Below are 19660 nucleotides of genomic sequence, written 5' to 3'. Positions count from 1 at the left end.
ATCTTAAACTTAGCAAGAGTCCTCAATAACCCCTCTAACCATCTCCCAAATGCATAAGGACTCATTCCTTTGCATAGTTTCCCTTCATATGTATAAAAAAACCATCTTTTGGCCTTGTTTCTACCTTTTCCAAGGCACAAACCCTTTTAAAGGCCATTAAACCCCTCTCAAAACACATAAAAATCCTCCCAGGTGCCTTTGGAATCCTTCCAAGGCATGAATCCTCCCTTTTTGGCCATCGGACCCCTTCCGATGCCCTAGAAGTCCATTCCAAGCACTTACCTAACCCCTCTGAATTCATTTGCCTTGCATTTTTTTATAAATAATGGCTCCAGCAGCGAAAGTTCCGACCAAATCTGGGCTGTCCATCTTTCCGCCCAAATCAAACGACCCTAGGTGTTTCGACGATCGCAATATGTAAAGGCTGTGCCCTCCACCCCGCCGATTGTCGAAGTCCCGAATTAATCACAGCCATCCATTCTTGGGCCCCAGATCAATGGCCCATATTTAATCGCATCGCTCCCATATGGCTCCGACCAGCGGAGCCGAAAAGTAATAAAGCGCGGCATAAATATGTTTCGGGTCCGATGGGTTTCGGCGTTTCTATATGGTAGCCCCTTGACCCCGCCGATAGCGAAATGCCGACGTAATCTCTGCCATCCATCGCCTTCACCAAATCAACGACCCATGTTTGATCGGCGAACACCCCTTATGTTTGGCTCCGATATTCCGTAGCCGAAATATTATAAAGGCGGGTTTTGTAACTGCTATCGGGTCCGTAAGGTCCCCGGGCACAGCGAAAAGGGAGGTCTCCGATATTCCGGAGCCGATAATTTATAAAGGGCAGTTTTGAAAGGGATTTCAGGTCCGTTGGACCTGTTTCAAATGTAAATCTGCCGATATGATGGGTTCCGATGGTTCAGACCCGATCTCCGTTAAAAATGGGCACAAAGGCATTTCGGGTCCGCAAACCAAAATTTTGTAAGTCCGCCGATATGACATCACCGATGGGCTGGATGCGATTCCAAATAAAAGGAAGGGCCTATAGCATATCGGGTCTGCGCAATTTCGACGATTGTTTATATGCCACCCCCCGGTCCGCTCGACGCCGATATTGCGATGTAGCGCCAGCCGTTGGATCGGGACGCGCCGGATCCAACGGCCAGAATTTAATTAAATTAACAGTTGCCGCCTGTGCCCAAATTTCATGAATTTGCACAATTTTGAAAGCATTTTTGTATTATAATAAAAGGGCCATTTTTAAATTTTTGTGTACAGCGCTCTCGCCCGCCACAACTGCAAAGGAACGATGCCTTCCTTGGCCATTTTGAGATCGCTCCGGGCCCAAATACTTTCAAATGCAGGTATTTCTCCTCAGCATGCCGCCAGAGCTCCTTTATTTGACCCAGTGTTGTAAATTTATCGGTTTAAGGACCATTTTTGATCGGCCATGCGCCGATAGCATTCTAGGGGCCACGGAAAGCACTTGCAGCAGTTATTTTGCATTCAAAGAGCAGAATGGGGCGATTTGACAGTCAAAGAGTATCAGTTCAAAATATCAGCAGACCGAAGCAGCAGAACATTAAAGAGGCCCCCATCAAAGTCAATAAAGCAGCTCAGAGTCATCAAAGCCCGCCAAATCACAGTTATGAGCATTAGAGCCAGCATTAAAGCCACTTTGCAGTAGCAGGACCGCCTAAAGAGGCAATTCAAGTGTTTAAAGCCCAGATTTTGCAGAGACAGTGTACAAAGACACATATGAGCAGCGCAGCAAGTCCCAAGGCACAGTTATTGCAGAAATGCCAGCGCATTGCTCAAAAGACCAATAATTTATTCATTCTTATGGCTGCAGTCCCTGCGCAGCTGGTAGATAGGCATTCTTTCATTTATTTGCAATAAATGTTAGGTTAGAAGCATTCATTTCTCTAGATCTGTTGTTGTAGATATTTTCTCTACTTATACCACCCTCTGGATAGTGTAAAGGGTTGGTTGGTTGTATTTCTCATTCCATACTTGCATTATAAGCTTAAGAACTTCTATAATCAAAGATTGCTGGAATATTTGCATTTGAACTGGCTGGTTGTGCTTTCAATGGCCGAAGAGCTTGATGTGGAATTCATGTGCTTGCTGATGGTTCAATAGGTCTTTCCTCCCTCTTTTTATCAGTTTATATGTATCTGTATCATTTGTATATCATAATCTAAGTTGCAGGAAGAAGGAATAGTTCAGAGCTACCCTCGGTGCTCAATTCTAGTAACTTTTCTATGTTTTCCTCTGAATTAGTGACAAATATGTATACTTAATTGATCATGTTTAAGCTATTTCCTTCATTATATGAATGTTGTTTAGGAATCCTTCATTGCTCCTATATAGTCTTCATCCACTTTCCCTCTTTGGCTGGATGAGAGATCCTTAATTGCCTCTCATCCCCTAACCTCCATTTCATCCTTGTTCCAGCATTTAATCGTTGTGCCATGCGTAGCTATCCTGCTCCATATTCCCCTCTTCTGCCAAGGAAAACACACCCTTCAGTTCACATTCATTGACTCCATGCCCAATATATCAAATCAAATATATAAAATGTATTGTTATAATGACAATTTCAAATATCAAATGTGTTGTTTATATCAAATATATGAAATGTATTGTTATAACAACAACAATTCCAAATATCAAATGTATTGTTATAACAATTTCAAATATCAAATACAAATTTCAAATATCAAATGTCAAATGTATTGTTATAACAATTTCAAATATCAAATACAAATTTCAAATATCAAATGTATAGATGCTAGTGCATAAGCAGAAGAGTTGCCTATCGAGTTCAAAAATAGACAAAAATGTTCAGTTATGTATCTCCACGCAGGGAGTCTTGATGACAGTTCACATTGTTCCTGTGCCAACTCTCTTATAGAGAGAACTAAATCAAAATTTGAATTCTGTCTCTTCTCAGAGAGAGAATCTAAGTATCAAAATTGGTACCATATGTCCTGTGTAGTTCATGAAGTGTAGAAAATATAAATAACATAATATATACAAGTTAAACAAAATATAGGGCATATAGCCCATTTTCTTTGAGTTCCACAAATGGTCTGTGATAGTGCTGGTGGAAAGTCCCATCAATCTCTTCTTGTATCACCTAGTCATCGCTTTTTCTAAGTGCTGCCTCTTTGGAAAGGTAGTCTGACCTCGAATTTTGCTCCCTGTAAATGTGCGACAGGCAAAAGAGTCAAAAGTAGATATCAATTTGTAAGCCTCTTCTAATATATGCCTCAATGAAAATGCATTGCAGTGAGATGCTTTATTTAACCAGTTGCAAATGATTTTGGAATCACCAAATAGTTGAAGATGTTTGCAATGCTTTTCTAATGCAAAATGTATGAGATGTTTTGCAGTGCATAGTTCAGCATAATTGTTTGTTCCCCTGCCTAATCTCATTTGAATTTTGAAACAATGAGTTTCATTTAGATAAAGTATGCCTCTTATGCGGAACCATCAAAGTATGCCCACGGTATTGATTTGTCAATGATTTCAGGCTTAATAATACGGGGAGGGGTATTTGAGTCCTCCTCGGGTAAAAGATTGAAATATGCAATAGTTTTGATCATGAAAGCGGGCCAATGGGGTATCTTCTGTTTAAATATAGATTGATTTCTTGCAATACATAGTGACCAACAAATAAGGAGAGGCATGTTCATGGATTTGCCATTTTGATTTTCACACCATGTGCTCTAGGCGTCCTTAATGTTGCAGGGTCATGCCAGTTTTTTAAGCTTGGATAGTGAGCTATAATGGATTTCCAATGTTCCTTGGTCATGGGGTAGTTAAGGAAGAGATGTTCAGTACTCTCCTCATCATTACGACACAATTGACACCAAAAAGGGCCATGGAAGATCTTTTCATCAAATTAAGACCCGTTGGAATCTTGTCGAACAAAATGTTCCACATAAGTAAGCAGGTTCGAGGGGAAACTTTGAGCTTCCAGAGTAATTTCCATGATATCAAATGTATTTTTATAACAATTTAAAATATCAAATAAATATCAAATGTATTGTTTATATCAAATATATCAAATGTATTGTTATAACAACAACAATTTCAGGCGGTTAATCTTTGGAGAAGGAATCTTTATGGCTCAAGCGGCCCTCACAGAGAGCACAGTGTTAGTTGGAAGGGTGAGAGGCCGAAATTATTCCTCGATACGCCTTCGAAAGTGGAAAACGGAAATTAGGGGGAATCTCCTCATACAGCTCCTAAGTATCCTCTCGCTTTCCAGGGGTTGGTTTGCTCTGATTTTCTCTCATCTGGACCAGGTAGACGGGGTCCTCACGCGGTACTGGCACATCGAGATGACACCAATGCTATTGAAGCGATGGTCACCAATGTTTGACCCAGAAAAGGAATATCATGGAGCGGTGCCAATCTGGGTCTGATTACCTGCTCTCTCGTTACAATTTTGGGGGGAAGAAATCTTCAAAGTAATAGGAGATGATTTGGGTGTCTATCTAGATCATGATAGAACCTACCAAGACATAGGATGCCTAGCATTGGCACTTATTCTAGTGCATCTAGATACCAGAGAAGGTTTGGTAGAGAGAGCTACCTGCTTTAAATGGGTGACATCACTCGAAGGAAAATTATAGATTACGAAGGCATTCCCTTCTGTTGCGCAAATGTCACGAAGTGGGGCATTTATACAAAGACTGTCCAAGAATTTCAGGGCAAAATCAGATCCCGACCAAAGTGTTGGTCTCAGCCTCCACTCAAACTCTGGATTCAGATTTCGATTCTCAATTGGACCTCCAAGAAAGTACTCCGCCCTCTAGTCTAACTCTGCAGTGGGCCGTAGCTCACCATTTCGCAAGGGCATCAGATTGACCCCCTGAAAAATCCAGATCCCGCGACAAGGCTTACGCGATTACTCCCTCCTCCACTCTTCCTCTTTTTTCTCATTCTACTGAAGGTTCAGTAAATTTATCATCTTTGAACTGTGTCGTCTCTCAAGCTGAAGTTAATAAGATATGTTCAGTGGTATGTCCTATTCCTGTTGTGCCTCCCTCACTATCCTCCCCCATTCCCCAACCCTCTGTGGATAGGACCACTTGCCCGCTTGATGATCACCCACTATCAAGTGGGACTCATCGATATTTCCTCAGATCCCTTCCTGCTGCTCCCTCTTCGGTCTTAGGCCTGGACCTTGACCCCCCTCCAATTTCTCTCAAGCCTCTGAGAGGCCGTCAATCAAAAAATTCTAAGGCTATTAAAAGGGCTAGTGTTGATGTAGCCTCCGGGGTCCAATCCCCAATCGATTGGGTTCTTAGAGCAAAGAGAAACCCTCACTCCTCTCCCCCATGATCTATCTTTCCTTTAATTGTAGGGGTCTAGCCAACCTTGACAAAAAGCTGGCTCTCAAGAGGCTCTGTCTGTCTGAAAAGATGGATGTTATTTTCCTTCAAGAAACTTTGGGGGAAGGTCACCAGATAACTAAACTTCTCTTAAGTTTTCTCCCAACTTGGGATTTTCATTTTTTGGATGTGAAGGGTTGCTCTCGTGGCTACGCCTTGGGCTTTAACTCTCGTTCTACAAAAATCCTCAACTTTTGGGGAGGAGAAGATTTTCTTGGTGCAGACATCTGGTCTATGGAGCTCGGCAGACCATTTAGGATCATCAAAATCTATGGCCCTTGCCAGAACAAAGAATTATTTTGGAACAGAATCATGCAGGCTAATTTTATGAATCAAGATAATATCATTATTGGTGGAGAATTAAATTTCTCCCTCGGATCAGCAGAATCCTGGGGTTTTAGGTGTCAAAGCGATCATCTACTGTTAGCCTCCTGCTGCAGCAGGTTAATCATCTTTCATGATCGACATTTTTACATGCCAAATATGTTGTACTATGCATGCTGCAATGCTCCATATTTGCTACAGATGGCCAAAGAAGTGTCCATGAGAGTGTGCTATTCTAAATGCCACTGTTGTGTTCCAATTTTTGGTAAGCAATTCATTTTTGGTTTGAGGCTGTTTTTCAGTTGGAGGACTTCAAGCGAGGCATGTCTAACTCCCCTTCTTCCTCTTTCCCCAAATCACTCACTAACTTCCCTCAAAGAGGTCAAGATCTGCTTGATACCTCTTAGTTTCATCATTTTCCATATCATTTGCCTTGGTGAAGATCTGCTTCACTCAAGGAAGGTACACACTTCTTCTATCAGTCATTTTCCCCCATTGATAGCCTAAGACATCATACTTAGTGCTTTTTCTCATCATTTTCATATTAACTACTAAGTTTACTATGTAGCTCCCTATCTATTTCCCCTTCCCTTACTAAAACTATGTATATAACTCCCCTATATACTTATCCCTTTCCCTTGGTTGAAAAATAACCATATATATCCTCGGGAATTGCTAAGTTTATCTGAAACTTAGCAAGAGCCCTCAATACCCCCTCTAACCATCTCCCAAATGCATAAGGACTCATTCCTTTGCATAGTTTCCCTTCATATGTATAAAAAAACCATCTTTTGGCCTTGTTTCTACCTTTTCCAAGGCACAAACCCTTTTAAAGGCCATTAAACCCCTCTCAAAACACATAAAAATCCTCCCAGGTGCCTTTGGAATCCTTCCAAGGCATGAATCCTCCCTTTTTGGCCATTGGACCCCTTCCGATGCCCTAGAAGTCCATCCCAAGCACTTACCTAACCCCTCTGAATTCATTTGCTTTGCATTTTTTTTTATAAATAATGGCTCCAGCAGCGAAAGTGCCGACCAAATCTGGGCCGTCCATCTTTCTGCCCAAATCAAACGGCCCTCGGCGTTTCGGCGATCGCAATATGTAAAGGCTGTGCCCTCCACCCCGCCGATTGTCGAAGTCCCGAATTAATCACAACCATCCATTCTTGGGCCCCAGATCAATGGCCCATATTTAATCGCATCGCTCCCATATGGCTCCGACCAGCGGAGCCGAAAAGTAATAAAGCGCGGCATAAATATATTTCGGGTCCGATGGGTTTCGGCGTTTCTATATGGCAGCCCCTTGACCCCGCCGATAGCGAAATGCCGACGTAATCTTTGCCATCCATCGTCTTCACCAAATCAACGACCCATGTTTGATCGGCGAACACCCCTTATGTTTAGCTCCGATATTCCGTAGCCGAAATATTATAAAGGCGGGTTTTGTAACTGCTATCGGGTCCGTAACGTCCCCGGGCACAGCGAAAAGGGAGGTCTCTGATATTCCGGAGCCGATAATTTATAAAGGGCAGTTTTGAAAGGGATTTCGGGTCCGTTGGACCCGTTTCAAATGTAAATCCGTCGATATGATGGGTTCCGATGGTTCGGACCCGATCTCCGTTAAAAATGGGCACAAAGGCATTTCGGGTCCGCAAACCAAATTTTTGTAAGTCTGCCGATATGACATCACCGATGGGCTAGACGTGATTCCAAATAAAAGGAAGGGCCTATAACATATCGGGTCCACGCAGTTTCGGCGATTGTTTATGTGCCACCCCCCTTTCCACCCGACGCCGATATTGCGATGTAGCGCCAGCCGTTGGATCGGCCCGCGTCGGATCCAACGGCCAGAATTTAATAAAATGAACAGTTGCCGCCTGCGCCCAAATTTCATGAATTTGCACAATTTTGAAAGCATTTTTGTATTATAATAAAAGGGCCATTTTTAAAGTTTTGTGTACAGCGCTCTCGCCCGCCACAACTGCAAAGGAACGATGCCTTCCTTGGCCATTTTGAGATCGCTCCGGGACCAAATACTTCCAAATGCAGGGATTTCTCCTCAGCATGCTGCCAGAGCTCCTTTATTCGACCCAATGTTGCAAATTTATTAGTTTAAGGACCATTTTTGATCGGCCATGCGCCGATAGCATTCTAGGGGCCACGGAAAGCACTTGCAGCAGTTATTTTGCATTCAAAGAGCAGAATGGGTGATTTGACAGTCAAAGAGAATCAGTTCAAAATATCAGCAGACCGAAGCAGCAGAACATTAAAGAGGCCCCCATCAAATTCAATAAAGCAGCTCAGAGTCATCAAAGCCCGCCAAATCACAGTTATGAGCATTAAAGCCACTTTGCAGTAGCAGAACCGCCTAAAGAGGCAATTCAAGTGTTTAAAGCCCAGATTTTGCAGAGACAGTGTACAAAGACACATATGAGCAGCGCAGCAAGTCCGAAGGCACAGTTATTGCAGAAATGCCAGTGCATTGCTCAAAAGACCAATAATTTATTCATTCTTATGGCTGCAGTCCCTGCGCAGCTGGTAGATAGGCATTCTTTCATTTATTTGCAATAAATGTTAGGTTAGAAGCATTCATTTCTCTAGATCTTCTATCAGATCTGCTGTTGTCGATATTTTCTCTACTTATACCACCCTCTGGATAGTGTAAAGGGTTGGTTGGTTGTATTTCTCATTCCATACTTGCACTATAAGCTTAAGAACTTCTATAATCAAAGATTGCTGGAATATTTGCATTTGAACTGGCTGGTTGTGCTTTTAATGGCCAAAGAGCTTGATGTGGAATTCATGTGCTTGCTCATGGTTCAATAGGTCTTTCCTCCCTCTTTTTATCAGTTTATATGTATCTGTATCATCTGTATATCATAATCTAAGTTGCAGGAAGAAGGAATAGTTCAGAGCTACCCTCTGTGCTCAATTCTAGTAACTTTTCTATGTTTTCCTCTGAATTAGTGACAAATATGTATACTTAATTGATCATGTTTAAGCTATTTCCTTCATTATATGAATGTTGTTTAGGAATCCTTAATTTCTCCTATATAGTCTTCATCCACTTTCCCTCTTTGGCTAGATGAGAGATCCTTAATTGCCTCTCATCCCCTAACCTCCATTTCATCCTTGTTCCAGCATTTAATCATTGTGCCATGCGTAGCTATCCTGCTCCATATTCCCCTCTTCTGCCAAGGAAAACACACCCTTCAGTTCACATTCATTGACTCCATGCCCAATGGTTTGAACTTCTTACACTTTGCATGCCAACTCTGCTTGAATAGATCAACCATCCCACCAAACTCAAACAAAACCCATGTGCATCATATCTAGCCTAAAATCATCCCTTAAACAAAGCTAAATCCTAAAGAGAGAGCCCTCTCTGACTGCAGGTAGGCTAAGACCTGTAGTCCAAAGATTGGTTTGTGGTTACCTCAGCCGTATCCCTTTGGGAGTCAAAAGGGACAACTTGAGTGCAACACATCTCATAACATTTTTTGAAAACTTGTTGGATGCTCACAAATTTCTAAATATTGACCCTGTTAAACTCAAGCCAACTTGGAGGAATCGCAGATTGGGGGTAGATTCCCTTGCTAGAAGATTGGACTGATTCTTGATCAAAGCCCCTCTTATGGCAAGTTTAATTATCTTTCGTCAATGGGTGGGGAGTGGTGGGATCTCTGATCAGTCTCCTGTATTTCTGGAGCTCAAGGGTAGTCTTTCTAAACCCTCTTCACCTTTTAAATTTAACTCCTCTTGGTTGTTGGATCTGAGTTTCAGGAACTTGGTCTCAGCCACTTGGATCCATTGCTCCCAGAATGAAACCTCCTCCCCAGGGGAGCTCTTTGCAAAAAATATAGTAGTTCTAAAAGGAAAAACAATAACCTAGGCCAAATTAAAACAAAGAAAAGAAGATGAATATCTTTAAAGAATTAAAAAGGCTCTACTAGCTTTCGAAGAATCAACTCCCACAGGATCGAACTCAGTAGAACAAAAGTTGCAATTGATTCAGTTGGAAACTGACAGAATAAAGCTTCTTCACTTAAAAGAAGAAACCTGGAGGATCAAGAGCAAAGCAATATGGCTCAAAGCAGGTGATGAAATTCAAAGTTCTTTCAACAATATGCAAGGGGTCGGAAAGCCATTAACTCAATCTGGGAATTACAAGACTCGAAAGGAAGGAAAGCGGGCAATTTTGAACAACTGGCTGACATGGGGATTAGACATTACTCTAATATCTACAAAGCCCCCATTGGAATAACCCTTCCAAGCATCATTCACACTACTGAAGCTCTACCCAGATTCATCGAGCTGGAGGAAATTGAAGGACTAAACTCTCAAGTTACTAGAGAAGAGCTTGGAGTTGTGCTGAAGTGCTTTCATAAGGATAAGGTCCCAGGTCCTGATGGGTGGCCAGTTGAATTCTTCAGCTCATTTTTAGATTTAATTGGAGATGATCTCATCCAGAGCATTGAAGAAAGCCGAAAGTCTGGCAGAATTTTAGAGGCCTTCAACTCAACTTTCCTGGCCCTTATACCCAAATCTGATAACCCTTCCTCTTTTGAAGATTACAGACCCATATCCCTCTGCAATAGCATTTACAAAATCATATCCAAAACAATAGCCCTCCGTATTAAACCCTTTCTCTCCCGAATGATATCCAAGGAACAATTTGCGTTTCTCAGTGATCGCCAAATCCATGAAGCAATTGGTACTGCTCAGGAAGCTCTTCACTTGATTAAGAAGCTCCATAAAAAGTCTGTCATCCTAAAAATTGATCTTTCCAAAGCCTTTGATTGTACCTGTTGGTCCTACCTAAGGATAACTCTCACTCACATTGGCTTCCCCTTTGCTTTCATCAATTGGATCATGGGATGTCTTACTTCAGTCTCCTTTAGTATTCTCATCAATGGAGCAGCTTCGGGTTTCTTTCATGTGGAACGAGGCCTTCGACAGGGATGTCCTCTCTCCCCGCTACTCTTTCTCCTCATCATGGAAGGCTAAAGCAGACTGATAACAAAAGGTAGAGAGGAAGGCTCTTTGGCTGGAGTCAGTCTCTTGGATATGTCCTCTATAACCCATCTTTTATTTGTTGATGATGTTCTGATTTTTTTAAATGGATCTTTTCAAGACTCATATGCTTTCAATGCTATTCTAGATATTTTTTTGTATAGCTACAGACATGCAGCCAAATATTGCAAAATCAACTATTGTCATAGTTTCCTACCAAATGAATGATGCAAGATTAGCTAGCCAATTTTTTGAATATGAGCGTCAAGATCTGGATGATGGTCTTAAATATTTAGGTTTCAGATTGAAACCAAATGGTTATCGCATAGCAAATTGGACTTGGCTTATAGCCAAGATTGAAAGCAGAATCAATATTTGGCAACAGAGATGGCTTTCTAGAGCAGGTAGGCTAACTCTCCTTAAGTCGGTCCTACAAGCTATTCCAGTTTACTGGATGTCGTTAGCCTGGATTCCCAAAGGCATTTTAAAAAGAATTCAACAATTAAGATGTTGCTTCCTTTGGCACAAACAAATTCTAGGGAGAACTTTTGCTTAGGTCCGTTGGGACAGCATTGACAAACCCAAAAAACTGGGGGGGTTAGGGCATAAAAAATTTGAATTTATTCGCTGAGGCTTTGGCTGCAAAACTGGGCTGGCAACTTATTAATTCCAGAAGTCTTTGGCAGGAAATCACTTATCATAAGTACATATATCCGCTCTCAATTTTGGAATGGATCCATAGAACTTTAGTTCCTACGGCTGGATCCTCCATAATTTGGAAAGCATTATCTCAGTGTATCTCTCTGATTAAGCATGGTCTGGCTTGGAAAGTTGGAAATGGAGTTCAGGTGAGGATTGGTTTAGACGCGTGGAGTGGATGTGGGAATGGCCATATTCTCCCCCGTCCTCTTTGCAATTTCCTTCAAGACTCATGCATCACCCACTTATCACATATAACAGATGATATTTAGGACAAGTGGCAAAACCAGACCTGGAAGGACCACAGAACGCTCAACATTCTGACATTTTGGGTCGATGATTAGCAGAGATTCATAGGCTCATTAGAGGAGGCCAATGTGTGTATAAACGATAATCAAGATGTCCTTATCTAGGCATTGGATCGCCAAGGAAGATACTCCCCCAAATCAGGTTATGCTTATACAATGGCAACCAGACACACGGGTGATTTCTCTTGGTGGTGGAGTCATATCTAGAAATTAAAGGCCCATCCCAAATCTGGGCTTTTCATGTGGTGCATTTTAACAGACAAGGTTCCCACTAAACTAATGCTGAGGCGTCGTGCAAACTGCGGGCCTTCTAGATGCTCTCTGTGTAAGATGCAGGAGGAAGATACTTCTCATCTCTTCTTTACCTGTTCTGTCTCAAAAGCCTTCTGGCAAAGGATCCGCACTTCACTAAATCTACATATTGATTGGTCGGGACGAGATATTGAAGAGGCTTAGCAAATATGGTGGATAAAAGCCAACTCTCAGAAAACTAGATGCCTTCCACTGCTAATTTGTTGGGGAATCTGACTTAACAAGAACAAATCCATTTTAAAGAATGCCAAAATAGATTGGGACTCCTTCAGTATTTTTTTGTTGGATTTATACAATTCGCTCTTGGAGGACTAGAACATTCGACCCCCTCAGATCATTACCCAGGAATCCATAGACATAAACTCCCCCCTGGGGTTATTTTGATGGCTAGCACAAGCTGAAGGCTGTGGTGGAGGGGCGGTGCTACATATGGATAATATAGTGTCTTATGGAATCAAGGTCGGCCTTGGCAGAGGCACCAGCAACTATGCTGTATTGAGCAGTCTAAAATACCTTCTCCTTTTTGCAAAAGAACAAAATTGCAACAACTTCAGATATTTGGAGACACACAACTCATAATTAACTGGACAAATGAAGTTAACCATTGTCACTTGCACACACTTAGAGATATTCTGACTGATATCCTTTCTCTAAAGTTCCAATTTGATTCATTTGCATGCTCACATATATATATAGGGAAAGGAATGAGATCACTGATCGTTTATCCAAAGAGGCAGCGCAACTGAACAAAGGCCAATGGCAGATACAGGAATACAGGGCCGACGGTTTCTACAGTTCCTATCATCGTCCTTTTATGGACATGATTGGTTCCTATTAGATTGATCATTAGATCATTCAATAGATTTTCTTTTACTTTCTCCTTCTATGTATATAACTTACCAGTTTTAAGTATATTTTTGGACAAAACTCATATTCTCAAAAACTTACTGGACTTCTCAGAATTTTATTATCAGTAAGCATCATAATAGTTTTTGTAAAGTTTATAATAGCTCTAAACATTACTCCCTTTTTGTTGACAGCAGTTCATATCTTCAGTATCATACAACATGTCATTTTCTTATCTTTTTAATGAGAATTACGCTTTTTTTTAGCAAAAAAAACAACAATAATTTCAAATATCAAATGTATTATTATAACAATTTCAAATATAAAAAAAGTTTAAAATATCAAATGTATTGTTTATATCAAATATATGGTTGTAATGATTTCAAATATTAAATATATGGTTGTAATTATTTCAAATATTAAATAATTTAAAATTTCAAATATATGGTTGTAATGATTTCAAATATCAAATAATTTGAAATTTGAAATATATGGTTGTAATGATTACAAATATCAAATAATTTCACATTTCAAATATATGGTTGTAATGATTTCAAATATCAAATAATTTCAAATTTCAAATATATGGTTGTAATGATTTCAAATATCAAATAATGTCAAATATCAAATATATTGTTATAATAATTTCAAATATCAAATATATTGTTTATATCAACTATATGGTTGTAATGATTTCAAATATCAAATATATGGTCGTAATGATTTCAAATATCAAATATATTGTTTATATCAAATATATAGTTGTAATGATTTCAAATATCAAATATATGGTTGCAATGATTTCAAATATCAAATATATGGTTATGATTGTAGTGATTTCAAATATCAAATATATGGTTGGTTGTAATGATTTCGAATATCAAATATATGATTATGGTTGCAGTGATTTCAAATATCAAATATATGCCATATTTTAAGGAAATTTAAACACTTAGTAAAATTTGCAGGATAAGATTAAATAGGGCATTACATACACTCCTCCTTCAGAAAACTTCGTCCCGAAGTTAGAATGTAAAAGATAAAAGAGTTTGAAGCAGTTTGGCAATAAGGCAAAACAAATGGAGAGAGAGTTATAGTAGTAAAATTTGATAACTCAGACAATGACATTCCTTCCCATCAAGAGTCTCCAACTGATTTATATCCTCCTATCCCTCCTGACCTACTTCCGTTCCCATCCTATCCATCCTCTACTACTATGTGTGGTGGCATCGGCTATACCAATCTAACCACTGATAAAACCAACATGGTGGAAGTGTCGACTATATTGACCTAACTTCCCCAACAGAAAACTAGCAATCGTCATCACACGTCTAGGTGACCGTGTCCACCACTGCCCTCCCATGATTCCAAGTTTGGAGGTTACATGGTGGGAAATACCTCCACCCCTCCTCACAACTAGGGTCAATGCCCCAATATGGACCACACTATAGCATTGGTTGGACTTGTCATCGAATAATCCAGTCAGGACATCTTGCCACCTGTCATTTACATTTTACTCATGTCATAAGATTGCATATCAAGTAGATACCAAATGTAATAGAAAATGTACATTATACCTTTCCCCATGAGATGTCTCGACCTTCCTTCAATGGAAGAGTAGATCTCGGCTATCATATATTTCTTTCCAACCTGCTGGTTAGCTTTCTTTCATGCATTTATATAACAACAAGATATATAAGTGATATTTAATCATCATGTTATTAAGTCTAGTATCCACGTGTCAATCTTGCAGTTCATACTGGAAATAAATCATAAATTCACAAAGTCATTCATTTAAACAAATCATATCCACTTGATCGATATATGAAACAAAATAATTCTGATAAGTCATGCACTAGATAATTCTTCACTAAGTGAGTCATACATTTAGGCCATACATCAACCATTTCGATCAACAAACCAAATCCATCAATTGATTTATATAAGTAGTTTCACGTGTCCAACCAAATGCATCAATATTACATAATGTCCATCAATAAATAACATGGAACTGCAAAATAGAACCTTAACATAGGTAGTTGTCTAAGTCAAAAAAAAATGGGCATCTTAGATGCTCAAAAAGTGAGGGGCAGTCCCGACGTATAGTCTCTGCATCCTCCCACGTAGCAGATCTTGGGCTATACTTGTCCCACTGGACCTTAACATGGTCCACCGTGCGACATCTGAGCTGTCGAACACTACGGTCCAATATGCGTAATGGTTCGATGGCTACAGTTCCCATGTTCGAGACCTACAATTCCCTCCAATCCAGTTTGTGAGATTCATTAGAAACATAATGTCGTAAAATAGATACATGAAAAACATCATGAGTTTTATGCAAATGGGGTGGCAGTACAAGACGATAGGCAACTGGTCTAATCTTCTCCTTCATCCTAAAAGGTCCTACGAACTGAGGTAACAATTTCTTACCCTTCCCAAACCGAATGGTGTTTTTGTTGGGTTGGATACGAATAAAAACTTGGTCCCCTACTTCATAACTGCGATCAATCCTATGTGAATTAGCATAACTCTTCTATCTATCTTGTGCTTCCTTTAACATTTGTTGAATCTACTTTACCCGTTCCTCCATTTCTTGAACTAATTCTGGGCCAACTATTACTCGGTCCTCCAACTTTTCCCAACTCAGCAGCATCCTTCATGGCCTTCCATATAGAGCTTGATAAGGAGGCATCCCAATTGAACTGTGGTAACTGTTATTATAGGCAAACTCTACCAATGGTAAGTACCTTTCCCATTGAGTCTGATAATCCATGACATACATCCTAAGCATGTCCTCCAGAACTTGATTTACTCTTTTAGTCTGCCCATTTGTTTTTGGATGATATGCAGTGCTCTGGTTCAACTGAGTCCTTAGTGTTGACTGCAAACTTGTCCAAAACCTAGATGTAAATCGAGAGTCCCTATCAGAAATGATCTTTGTGGGTAACTCGTGTAGTCGAATAACTTCACTTATAAACACTTGTGCCACATTAGTAACATCGTAAGTGTCTCTTACTGGAATGAAATGGGCACTTTTGGTCAATTTATCAACTATAACCAATATAGCATTGTGCCTCTATGAAGTGAGTGGCAAACCCACAACAAAATCCATGGAAATTACCTCCCATTTAGATATAGGGATGTCATGTGGTTGTAGGAGTCCTACTGGATGGCGATGATCAGCCTTCACTCGTTGACATTCAAGACATTTGGCGACAAACTGGACTATGTCGTGCTTCATGCCTGCCCAAAAGAAGAGTTTCTTCGTGTCTGCGTACATCTTCTTTACTCCAGGATGTGCACAATAGAGTGCTCTATGTGACTCTTCGAGGATGGTTCTTCTTATACCCCCTTCCTTAGGTATGTACATTCTCCCTTGAAATCTTAATAGCTCATCTGGTTCAAGGACATATCCCTCAAACTTTGGTTCTATCTGCTTCCCAGTCTAGATTGCTGAGATGAAATTTAGATACCAACTATCTTCAAAGAGTTTCTCCAACACACGTTCCCTTAAATTTACCTTTAGGGCTACTAGGGAGAAGGTTCGTGGTCTCCTGCTTAGTGCATCTGCCACCACATTCTCCTTTCCCTTGATGTATGAGATCTCAAAATCATACTCACTCATGAATTCGCTCCACCGCCTTTGTCTAGCATTCAAATCCCTTTGAGTGAAGAGATGCTTCAGGCTTTGATGATCTATTCTTAACTCAAATCTTCTCCCAATGAGGTAGTGTCTCCATAGTTTCAAGGCTAACATCACTGCTGCTAATTCTAAGTCATGGGTAGCATACAACTCTTCATGTTTCTTCAATTTTCTAGATGTGTAAGCTATTACTCCACCTTATTGCATCAATACTGCGCCCAATCCTTGCGCTGAAGCATCGGTGCAGAAAATGAAGTCTTTTTCCATGTCTGGTACTCGAAGGATCGATGCACTAGTTAGTAACCTCTTTAGTTCTGTGAATGCAGTGTCACATTCATATGCCCATTCATACCTAACCCCCTTTCGCTGTAATGTGGTGATGGGTTTTGCAATCCTTGAAAACCCTTCCACAAAATTGCGATAATACCCTACTAGCCCCATAAAACTACATACCTCATGGGCATTTTTTGGTACTGGCCAATCCATTATGGCCTTCACCTTTTCCGGGTCAACTGAAATCCCTTCTCCTGAAATGATGTGCCCAAGGTAATGAACTTTCTTTTGAAAGAAGGAACATTTTGACAATTTTCCATACAATTGATTTTCCCTTAAGCAAGTCAATACAACCCTTAGGTGCTTTTCATGCTCCTTTTCATTCTTGGAATACACAAGAATGTCGTCAAGAAAGACTTGCACAAATTGGTCCAAATACTTCTGAACACACCATTCATGAGGCTCATGAATATTGTTGGTGCATTGGTTAAACCAAATGGAACAACTATGAACTCATAGTGCCCAAACCGAGTTCGAAATGTAGTTTTTGAGATGTCCTCTTCCTTAATCCTCAATTGGTGGTATCCAGATCGTAGATCGATCTTTGAGAAAACCACTGCTCCCTTCATTTGATAAAATAAAGTCATCTATTCGAGGTATCAAGTACCTATTCTTTATTGTGGTTCTATTTAAGTCCCTATAATCTATGCATAGCTGCGAGGAACCATCCTTCTTCTTGACAAAAATCACTAGTGCACCCTAAGGTGAAATACTAGGTCTGATAAATCCCAAGTCTAAGAGCTCTTTTAACTGCATCTGCAACTCACAAAGTTCTGGAGTTGTCATCCTATAGGGTGTCTTAGATATTGGTTCGGCACCAGGTTTTAGGTCGATTGTGAAATCAATCTCCCTTACAGGAGGTAATCCAAGCAATTCCTTAGGAAAAACATCCTTGAATTCTGACAAAATTGGATGTTGATCTAGGGAGGGTCCTTTTTGGTCACTTACAACCTCGACCACATATAGCTTGCAACCTTGTTGGAGACAAAGTTTTACCTTCATCATGGATATGAATCGTAGTGACACTCCCCTCTTGATTCCAAAAATCTCAATTGGCCTACCTTCATCATCTAAACAAATCACCTTCTTCTTGAAATAGTCTACCAAAGCTCGATGAGCTTCTAGCCAGTCCATTCCAATAATTACATCATACGTCCCCAATGTTGTGACGTATGCCTTCAACTTAGTCATACACACCCCAAGGTTTACCTAACATTGGTCAACACTAGGTCCTACTATTTGTTTTATTCGAGAAGCCAAACTTATTTAAAGTCATCGTGCTCATAGGCTGCCAACCCACATTTTTCTAATGCAACTGGTGAAATGAAACTATCTGTAGCACCAGAATCAAACAAAATTTTAAATTTTACTTTGTTTATCATACCTGAGGTTTCTACCATGGCAGACTGGTGTTCAACTTGCTGGTTATCAACTGCTGCATAGATTTGATGGTGGCTACTTGCCCCCCCCACTGGTGCTTTTCCTTCTCTACGGTTGTTACCAGCTTGTAACTCAGGGTAGTCCCACTGGTAATGAGGTCCTCTACATCCCCAACAAGTGATGCGCGGTAGACCTTGAACCAAATGTTGTGGAGTTCTTTGGAAAGAGTTCCTTCCCCTGGGACCCCTGCCCCCACTTGTTTCTCCTCGCTTATGACTTTGATTTGTACGTGCCCTTGAAGCTGCGGGTGAAGCTGCATTAGTAACCATTGAAATCCCCACTGTCGGTGCTCTAGGTACAACCCTATTTCCATATGGTGATGGCCTCAAATTTCTTCCCCTGGGGAAGGTACGAGGAGCCTTCTCCATAAACCTTGATTGGCGTGGAAAAATGGTTTTGTCTCCACCTTTTAAGTCTAAGTGTTCTACGACATAACGAGCATGTTCCACAGCTTCTGCAACTGAGGATGGTTTCCACATCCGTACCATTGCCCTAATCTTAGGGTTCAATCCATAAATAAAACGATCTGCTTGGCGCTAGTCAGTATCCATGTAGGAGACATACTTGACCAATTCCATGAATCTAATTTCATATTCTTCTACCGTACGATTTCCCTGTACCAGGGCATGGAAGGCTCCTACCTGTTGTTCTTCATAATATGCTGGTAGGTACTTTTTCCTGAATCTCTCCTCAAATAACTCCCAAGTAACTGTGTCCAGAGTGAGGTGTAGTTGACGCTCTAAGTTACCCCACCAATTCAGAGCACTATCTCTGAGTTGGAATATTTCTATTTTAGCTTTTGAATTGGAATTATAATCCCTTAGTGCGAAGCACCTTCTCATTCCTTCTAACCAGGTTTCTGCACGTTTGCTGGCACGACCTCCTGCAAACTTCGAGAGCTTAATCTTTTGGAGCTCCCTAGTAATATATTCGATTGGAGGTCCTCTATCAGAGTCCCTTGATCCCTCGAGATTCCCTAACCCTGATGGAGGGTGCTCCACTTCCACTTCATTTGTTTGGCGCCCTTTTAAGGTCTCATTAATTGCTTCTAGGGAATGCAAGATGAGAGTCAACTCCGGTGAAGGTAATGGGTTATTTGTAGGAGGTCCTTGTGATGACTCTCCGTGACCTTGATTTCTTTGCATCCTCACCATTTTGAATACTTCAAATATTTGCATGATGCGCAAGACTCATTAATCCCTCTTAGGACTTGTCCCTCTTAGCTGACTCACATACATGTGTATAACGATAGTCATAAGTTTTCCTTTTACTATGCTAGTAAACAAGCATTATTATTATTGAAAAGATTCCCAAGGATCTACCAAATCCTTTCA

General features: G+C 40.5%; 1 protein-coding gene across 1 annotated transcript in view; it reads right to left on the bottom strand.

Annotated features, from left to right (window-relative positions):
* Positions 1-3127: 3127 nt before the first annotated feature.
* The window catches only part of ACD1-LIKE (ACD1-like protein), a 403062-nt gene continuing 386529 nt past the window's right edge, over positions 3128-19660 (bottom strand). Inside the window, exon 7 of the mRNA XM_089402316.1 lies at positions 3128-3206. Within this exon, the coding sequence (XP_089258442.1) occupies positions 3143-3206 (64 nt within the window). The 3' untranslated portion in view covers positions 3128-3142. The remainder of the gene's footprint in view (positions 3207-19660) is intronic.

This window comes from Pinus tabuliformis, chromosome 2_1 (genome assembly GCF_031772625.1).
Source record: "Pinus tabuliformis cultivar Carrire ecotype Pingquan chromosome 2_1, CPIR1, whole genome shotgun sequence".
Lineage (NCBI taxonomy): Eukaryota > Viridiplantae > Streptophyta > Pinopsida > Pinales > Pinaceae > Pinus > Pinus tabuliformis.
This window is presented reverse-complemented; position numbering and strand designations above follow the sequence as displayed.